The sequence below is a fragment of the Trichosurus vulpecula genome, chromosome 3 (genome assembly GCF_011100635.1).
Source record: "Trichosurus vulpecula isolate mTriVul1 chromosome 3, mTriVul1.pri, whole genome shotgun sequence".
Lineage (NCBI taxonomy): Eukaryota > Metazoa > Chordata > Mammalia > Diprotodontia > Phalangeridae > Trichosurus > Trichosurus vulpecula.
Genome location: NC_050575.1, coordinates 403,775,473 through 403,784,394, shown reverse-complemented (window position 1 = coordinate 403,784,394; position 8,922 = coordinate 403,775,473). Strand labels below are relative to the sequence as shown.

General features: G+C 47.9%; 1 protein-coding gene across 3 annotated transcripts in view; it reads right to left on the bottom strand.

Annotated features, from left to right (window-relative positions):
* Positions 1-8,922, bottom strand: part of ELMOD3 (ELMO domain containing 3) — a 32,396-nt gene that overhangs the window by 3,899 nt on the left and 19,575 nt on the right. For 2 of the 3 annotated variants that reach the window (XM_036749264.1, XM_036749266.1), the window contains 7 exons: positions 8,202-8,276; positions 7,201-7,292; positions 5,797-5,920; positions 5,312-5,434; positions 4,577-4,707; positions 1,070-1,146; positions 487-614 (listed from right to left, as the gene is read on the bottom strand). In XM_036749264.1, coding sequence (XP_036605159.1) covers positions 487-614; positions 1,070-1,146; positions 4,577-4,707; positions 5,312-5,434; positions 5,797-5,920; positions 7,201-7,292; positions 8,202-8,276 — 750 coding nt within the window. The remainder of the gene's footprint in view (positions 1-486; positions 615-1,069; positions 1,147-4,576; positions 4,708-5,311; positions 5,435-5,796; positions 5,921-7,200; positions 7,293-8,201; positions 8,277-8,922) is intronic. The other variant, XM_036749265.1, reaches the window with a different exon arrangement.

Here is an 8,922-nt window from a genome sequence, read left to right as displayed (position 1 = left end):
CTGAAATGGATAAAGGTGGACAGACCCTTTTATCCAATCCAGATAAAGGGATCTATCTGACAGCTCTTTGAGCTAAGATAATTCTTTAGGCTGGCCCATGCAGCTAGAAAGCCCAGGACCCTGAAGGTAATAGCTTTGGGAAATACTCCTGGACGCTAGAAGCTCTGGGTGAAAGGTCCTTTCAAAGTTACCAAATCCAGAACTAGGTATGAGAGCCATACTGGGGCATGCTGGGGACTAAGAGAAGCTAGAAAGGTTGGGTATAGACAGTGAAGTGATAAGAACAGTGGCAGAGGAAAAAGAAAGCTGGTCTAAGAGATACACCAGTCATGTAAGAAGTCTGATAAAGAACCAGTGAGCCAGTTTAAGAAAATGTAAAGGCAGAGAAAGACCAGACATCTTACAGATCCTACAGCTGAAGGAACTGGTCTTGAGGATTCTAAGATTCCCCTGGGGGAAGAAGGTACCGCCTGGTCTGGTACATACCTTTAAGAACAAAGCTGGAGTCTAAAATGGTTTTCTGCTGTGTCCTCCAGACGTAGGCGAGGCGGAGGAAGGCGGCTGCATACAGGTTATTCACTACGGGGATCACCGTGTGCTGGCGATTACATTCTCTACACAGCAGTGAAGGAGAACGGGAGTGACTGACTTTTAAAAGCTCAGCAAGTCATTCTTATGTTACGTATTAACGCAAGGCGAAACCTCCAGAACTGCTCTTCTTCCCATTCTCTCTACATCTTACCTCCTGTTCACTGATCAAAATAGCCACAAACAGGCCATTTTCCGATGTTCCCCAGGTTATGCCTAGCATGGGCTAATGCCACTTACTTTCTCCAACAGAATCCAGGGGGCCTAAAGTGGACTTACTCATGCTAAAGAAAGGCTCCACTCAGTAGCAGCACTGAGCAGACTGGTAAGCATGGATTTTACCACAGACTATATGCCTGTAAGTGGCTAGTTAAGAACTGGCACTGGAGGGGGATAAGGGATGGTCTTGCCAACTGCTCCTCAAATGTGCCAAGCCTCCTCGAGCCAGCTAATTTTCCATGAGAGCAGCCTGGGGACTCACTTGGAGAGACACTCTTCCCGAAGGGCCTGGATCACTATTCGAGTGATGTTTACCGACATCAGACAGAAGGGAAAGTACTGGAAAAAAAATGACAACAAGTCAGGGGCTGAGCTAGCTCTATGCTGCCTTTTCCCCAACTTCTACCTTCTAGAATCCCTCTGGGGCCAATATCCCACCACCACCTCCATGAGCTACACCTTGTTAGGGTGACATCTGAGCCCAATGTCTGGCCTCTCCCTGCATGTCACGCCATGACCCTAAAGATGAGGGCCACAATTCCCAAATACTCAGCAACAGACTCTGAAGATGTGGCTCAGGGCCTTAGGTTATCTCTTTTCCACTCTTGGTCTCTGGCTATTTCCCTCCAGCCGAGGGTTGGCAGAGAAAATGAAAGGCGACGAGATACCACTTTTCCTTATGGCTGGCACAATCTGTCACCACCAACAATCAAGAGCAGGCTGAACTCCTTTTCATGTGTCACAAGCCTATGTGTCACAAGCAAAACACTCAGGTGGATTGATTCCATGGCATACTGGGCTAGGAATCAGGAATCGATTATTGACCAACCCTATGATCTCAGGCAAGTCATGTCCAGGTTCTAAGCCTGTTTCCTCATCTGTGAAATGGGGATAATATTTACCTTACCTATCTCATTCACAGGGTTGTAAGGATCTAATGAGACAGTATGTGAAGACACTTCTAAGGTTGTACTGGTCCTATTCAAATTTAATGTTTTATCATAAGATACATTTTAAAAGAGCAAAAATTAACGTAGGAGTAAGTTTCTAAAATTTAAGAGCAAAATCAATTTAAAAGCAAAACCATTCTGCCCTGAAGAACTTTATCATACGATAGTGGCTGCCTGCTTTTCAAGGCCAAGTGGACCAGGCACACTGCTCCAAAGAGGCTGGCACAAAGGAGCTGGGGGTGAGGCTCTTGGGGCCAAGTCCCTTGAGGACGAAGCACTCTTTCAAGCACCTTTAGCCAACCCCGGAGGAGATCCTCGGGTCATCCCTTAGGCTGGGTGCCCCAAACTTATGTCTGATTCCTCAGGCGGTGCTCTGGAGTCCATCCTTCCAAAACACATAAGTGTGGATCACACAGAAAAATTTCATTTGTCTAAGGAATCATGGAACAGATTTTTAGGGATTTTAAAAGGATGTAAAAGGATTTTAAGAAATTACCTCATCCATCTTTTTCATTTCACAAATGAAATAAAAGCCTACAGGGTTGAAGTGACTCACCCACGGTCACACAGTTAATTAAGAGTAGAATTGGGGCTAAAAACCAGGCACATGGACCATCAGATCAGTGTCCTTCATACCACAATATGCTGCTTCTTCATCTTCTTGCCTGATACAGTTAGTAAATATTCAAGAAAAAACACAACCCCACCCCAAAGAATCCTGTAGAAACAAGATAAAATTAAACGACATGGGTAGTAGGCAGACAAAAAAAAATGCTGCCTAGCTCTCATTTTTTAGAAATAGGACTGGACTGATGAATATCTGGCTGTGCTGGTTCTAGGGAACATCAACCTGAAGCCCTTCCCTGATCTAGTCCCTAATCCATTTAGATGCTTAGTCCCCCAGAGACAGAAAATTAAGTGGTCCTCCTTCCCCAGACCCCTTTGTTGAAGACACCATCGAGTCTGCAGCAGTAGCAGGAGCTCCTCTCTCTGTCTCCTCCACTCTGAAGGGCCTACGAGGCAGCCTCAGTGAACACAGACCATCTAGATACTGTGGAATCATTTTGTGCATAGGCCACAGTGGACACTGAAGACAAAGCAGAGTGGATTCTACATACAAGGAGTCTAGAGTTTTTTCTCAGAAACCAGATTAGAGCTTTTTTCCAGGATGGCACAGGCACGAAGACAAGTCATTCTGGTCTCCCCCTTTTCTGAACTGAGGATTGCAATAGGAAACAATGCTAGTAAGGTCAAAGTTTGGGGAACAAACAGTTGTGTAAGGACTAGGATGGCATTTTCACTTCTGCCCCGGACGCTGGAGCTAACAACGCACACAGCAGGAAACGGTCATAGGCTGAAGGAGAATTTAATCCAACCTCTTCATTTTATAGATGTGGACGCTGTGGCCCAGAGAGAAAAAACGATACCCAAGATGACATAAAAAAGGGGAAAAATAAAAGCAGCATTTGAACTCCAGGCCTCTACCTCTTGATTCGATGCCATGATGAAATCACCAGAGGCAGGGGAATTAGATGTGATTTCCCATGAAGCCTCAGATAGAGACAATAAGAGAAAAAAGTTGCCAAAGCTGAGCTAGCTGGAAGTGCGCTTTCAAAATGGTTTCCCATTCAATTTCCAGGTGAAGTGAACCAACTTACCAATGGTTATCTTATCTAAATAATAAGTAAATGGTAATGCAGGAAGAATTTTATTCATGGAAATAAAATGTACTTTGATACCTACAGTAGAGAATGATTTTGGAATCAAATGAGCTAAATCCCCGGGTTTCTGACAAAATGCAATCTCTCTTTTTCTGTCCCTTCCTCCTTCAAATCACATAAACCTTCACGTTCTCTCTGAACCAACCAATTTGACATTACAGCACCGTGTCCCATGCGCTAGGCACTGGGGATCCAAAGACAAAGACAGAACATTCCCTCACCTCAAGGATTACTCGTCTTTTGGGGAGAGAACATGGACACGTAGATGTAAACACAAAAAACATGAGAGTGAATGCAAAGTAACTGGAGGGTGGGTTTGTTGTTGTTTGTCCTTCATTCTTAGGAAGGCAATGCTGTGACTTGCAAGTGAATTAGATTTAAGTGAGGGAGAGCCGTGTAAAGTCACCAGCCTCACTCCTCTGGAGCCATCTGGGTCCTGTGGCTAGACACAGATCAGGACAACCAGAGATGGCCCCCAGGTGGAGGAAGAAGTCTCCTGGTGGGGGAAATCAGGCTTCATGCACTTTAACTAACCTCTGAAGCCAACCAGGGATTCTAAGAGGTAGAGAATGTGAAGGGAGGCAGCTGGAGCCAGAGGGGAGGGATTTAAATGCCTACAAGGGGCTCTATTTTATCTCGGAGACAACAGGAGCTAGACTCTTGACAAAGGTGCCTAGCACTGTGCCTTGTATGCAGTCGGTGTAAAGTTCTGCTGAATTGAAGACATTTGGGTTCCTGAGTGGGGCAGTGACTCACCTGGGTTCACCAAGTCTGAAGTTGGACTATGGCAGCATAAGAGGTCCCTGACCACCCCACTGAACGATGGGGAAACTTCCCCTGTCATTAACAAGCCCTGACTGAAAAGAAGCTTGGGCAGAGAATGGGCTTGTGGGCTCTCAGATGCTGCTCCTGCATATACTGAGGGTGACCTTGGGTAGTGCTTTTACTTTATATAAAATTCTCACTTTCCCCTACAGGGTCAGAGAATAAAGATCCATGCCTGCTGTGAACCTCCCCAACCCCTCACTTGGCCCAGGACTAGCTGCTGTGCCAGGCAGGGTATGGGAGGATATCCACAGATACTCAGGCTAGCCGTACCTGGATGCGGTGCTGGGAAAGTCGGAAAATTTCATGGGCTAGCAGAAGGGTCTTTGAGTCCATCACAAGGTAGAGCAGATGCAGGAGGGCCAGGAAGCCTGCCCCTCGAAGGTCTGTGGCTGGGTTTGATCCTGTAACATAAAAGAGAGTGACCAGTGCAGTAGGAAGGTGGAGGATGGGTCTCACCTGGGGGCAGCAGGACTCAGGAACTGAATGATCTCCTTATACCACCCCCACCCTCCAGGCTGCTTGACTCCCGGGATGAAGGCCCCTCTTCCTGAGTGACATTCCTTGACAAATTATTTTGCAGAGCTCCAAGAAGATAATGGGCATAGTGCAGCAAATACTGGGTCCCAACTGTCTGGGAGCAGCTCCCCTACTTTTGCAGACTGGGACAAAATGGACTTTCGGTGTGTTCCTACTTGGAATCAAAGGAAAGGTCCAAAGTCCTGTATAAGTTCTTTCAATTTACCAGTTAAAAGAAACAAACAAATAAACGGTTTCATTAGCCTCTCTCCCACCCCTGGACTCAGAGGGTCATGTCACTGCTGCCCTCCAGGCCCCACACTCACTACTGCACTTTCAGAGATGACCCCACCTCCACCCCACCATCTCACCAAGACCTAGCAACTCTCTAGCTGTGCTTCAGGGCGGGCTTGGCTACTTCAGGCCCACAGCTGAGTGTGGAGTGGGAGACAAGAGCCTTTTCAGCTCCACACTCTCTGCTCCTCTTACCTTGAAAGCCCAGCTCCTCCCAGTGGGTTCCATAGAGGGCACAGTCAAATCTGGAACCCGTGAGCTTCTTATAGATGGTCTGAAGGACACGGCCATGGACAGGGTCTTCATTATCTAGGCCGCCTAGCTCATAAAACACAGAAGTCCTCTTTCCTTCCTGCATGCTTCCCCCATGACAGCTCCTCAAAGAGGAGAAGACCTCTAAGGCTGTACGCTGAGGCATCCCCAGTCTGAAGCCTGAGTCCTGCACAAGGCCCATCTTCCTCCCAAACCTTCAGCAGCTGCCCACCTTCCTAACTACCTGAAAAGGCCTCCAGTGCTTGCAGGAGACAAGGAGGCAACCAGGACCCCTCTCCATCCCTACCTCCCATCTTCACAGGTATCTGAGGGTGGGCAAAGTGGAGCAGAGAATGGGTCCCTTCCTACCACCCTGGAGAAGACAGCTAAGCCACATCTGGGCCTGGCTCTACAGAGTGGTCACTTACATTGGGCAATAGCCAGAACTAGGTCCCGTTCTTCCTGAAGGCCATCGCGCAGCTGGGGGGGCCCAAAGAAGCAGCGAAAGAGAGTAGAGAAGCGTCTCCGGGGAATCATTGACTTGACCTTTTTCTGAGGAAATGAAAGAAGGAGTGGACTGGAGGATATCCAGCATGCACTCCAATCCATTTACCAGCAAGCACAGGCTCAGTGGGGTCCCCAGAGCCCTCCCCCGCAACAGGACTGGATCTTGGCCCAGAGAACTGGAAAGGACCTCGAGGTGTGAACCCAACTAAGCCCTAAGCACTTTGCAGCCAAAAATTCCCCCTCAAGCTCAGGCACCACCATGCATTGCTCTGCATTGGATACCCTTTCTGGACTTTTCTGGAAACAGGAATAACGACCATCTTGACTCTAGATACCGTACTATGGCTGATGAGAAGCATCTGTGGAAAATACCCCACACGGCCAGGTATGTGTTAGTCATGCTTTCCCAGTAGCTTGCTCCATAGGTTTCTCTCCTTGCCAGGTATACAAGAATGACCAGGTTTTGTAGCATGCTCATTCTAGCCTGGGAGTGGCTTAATCTTTTCTGTGTCCTGGGCCCTTTTGGCAATCTGGTGAAACCTATGGATCCTATTTCATAACCATGTTTTCAAATGCATGAACTACATAACAGAATTATAAATGAAACAATTTTTACTAAAATATAGTTACATTTATAAAAAAAGAAGAGCTCTTGGATCCCAGGTTAAGAGCCAGTCCTGGGGGGTAGGGAGGGGGTGGTGAGGAATCAGGAACATGATCTCATGCTGCTACAGGGAGAGCCTCTGTATCAATAATTAAGATGGGACTTTTTTTACTGTTTTCTCTTTTGGAGCACTTATTTAATCGAGTGCTGATACAGCCTCACAGGGGGAACTAACCATAGGACCCACATCACAATGATGTGTTTTCTAAGCTAAGAAATGCCAGGGTCAAGCGTATCCATGGAACAGCCTTCCATGGCCCGAGAATGTCACCCTTTCACAACTGCTGTTGGCTCTTCTCGGTGTCTGGCTGGCCCTCCTCCAGCACCACCCCACTCTTGTTCTCAAAGACTCCCTTCACTCCCTTTCTCCTGACAAGGGTTTCTGAAATCCTCATCACTCTAAAGGCGACCCCTGGTCACTTCAGGAGACTCCTGGGAGCCTCAGCTGGTACTTGCTGATCCCCATCCTCACAGATTATATAAGAATGACTTAGCTGAGTCCTTGTTCACTCTGGACCTGCAAGCCATAGGCCAATTCTGTGGCAGCTACACACAGGATGCCCTTCATCCTGCTTGGCTGCCTTTTCCTGGCCCTGTGATATAAACGTGGAGCCTGAAGAGAAGCTGGCTTGCTTCAGTTTTAACCACATCATGGTTGTACCCTGTAAACGGAGAGGTCAGCTGTCTGGAAGTGTTGGAGGGCCTCATCAAAGGAAATCAGCTGCCCAGGTCTGTCTCGGCTCTCCCAGCCACCTGCACACAAAGAAGATCCAGCTCCAGGGTGCCCATCCTGTCTCAAAGCGTGCTCGTACAGCTACATGTGGTCCTGACTCACTGCCCAGAGTCTTATCCACCCGACTGCTGCTTAATGACCCATGTGGAAAAACCCCATTGGTCTGAAAACATGCAGGTGCTGCCGGGCTACCCTCAGCCTATTCAGCAGACTCAGGGACCCCAATGTCCTTGTCTGACTTACTGTAGCAGCTTGGACTCTGGACCAGGGAAGAGAGACCCAAAGAAGGGGGAATTTGTCTTTGGTGTCTCCCCTCCCCCATCCTGTTCGTTTCAGCTATGCAAGCTGTCAGCTGATAAAGACTTACTTATGTTGTTATCCCTTTCAAGGTGGATTCTAGAACCTACAGGGCAGGTCTGGGGCTGCTCTCTCCCCTGGAAAGCCCTTGCCCCCGGGCTTCCCCTCCCACCTCCCAGACCTTCAAAGGGCTGCCTACAGCGATTCCCCAGGGGCCCCCCAGGAGGACACCAAAGCTGCTCATTCACTGGTTCATCCTCACAACTCTGAGGCAGGAATCGAACATTATTCACTCTCCCCTTTGGATAGGTGAGGAGACTGAGACTCAGGAAGAGGATTTCTTCTAAGTTAGTGACTTCCAACCTTTCTGAATGTGAGGAACAATTGTGTGTATCATCTCTACTGACACAGAATAAATCAGAATCACAATGCTCGGCTGCCATGTGGATGCACAGATCCCTCGCAGCCCAAAGCTTGGGAACCTCTGTTCTGAGTTGTCAAGTTGTAGACGAAAGATGAAAAGATGGAAGCACCCTTGGCTCCCCGGGCCACTGCCTCCGGTACCACTTAGCTTCTGGAGGGGCTGGCTACCCGGCAGTTAAAGCACACAGGGCCCAAGTTCCTTCACTTACCTGCTCCGGGCTGAATATTTTCCACTGCTTCCCATTCCTCCTGGGCTCTGAGCACCTCCATATTATCACCTGCAACTGCGAGAAAAGAAGGCCTGTCAATGATTAGAACAAGCCTCTAATTTAAGATCTAAATTGCTGAGTAAGCCAACACCATCGCTGTATTTCAAAAGGAGGAAGGGCTCTTGGGGGGCTCCATCCAGGACCCATCTCCAGTTATCCTGATCTGTATCTGGCCACTGAACCCAGATGGCTCCAAAGGAAAAAGTGAGGCTGGCGACCTCGCAAAGCTCTGCCTCGCTTAAATCCAATCCACTTGCAAAGCGTGGCATCACCTTCCTGATGTCACGGTCCTCTTCAAGAACAAAGGACCACCAACAACAACATTTTACACCACTAGTTTGGGGTCCAAACTGTAGAGGTGACTCTCCCTATCACTGAATTAGACAGGAATTTGTTCTCTGTTTTCCTCAGCCATGTCTATGGAGGTAGCCCCCAAAAAGTCAAGATCTAGCTCAGTGCTGAAAAGAATCTCCCCCTATAACAATGGTCTGACGCAGGCTAAATTTCCCTCGTGCATCCAGAGGAGAGGATTGGACAATAACTTTTTTTTTAAAGGGTGTATTTTCCTGTTATCATTGAATAATTATGATGACAGAAACCTTGGGTCCCCTACTCTTCAAAGTCTGGAGATACACTCAAACAGTAATTTCAGAACTCAGCA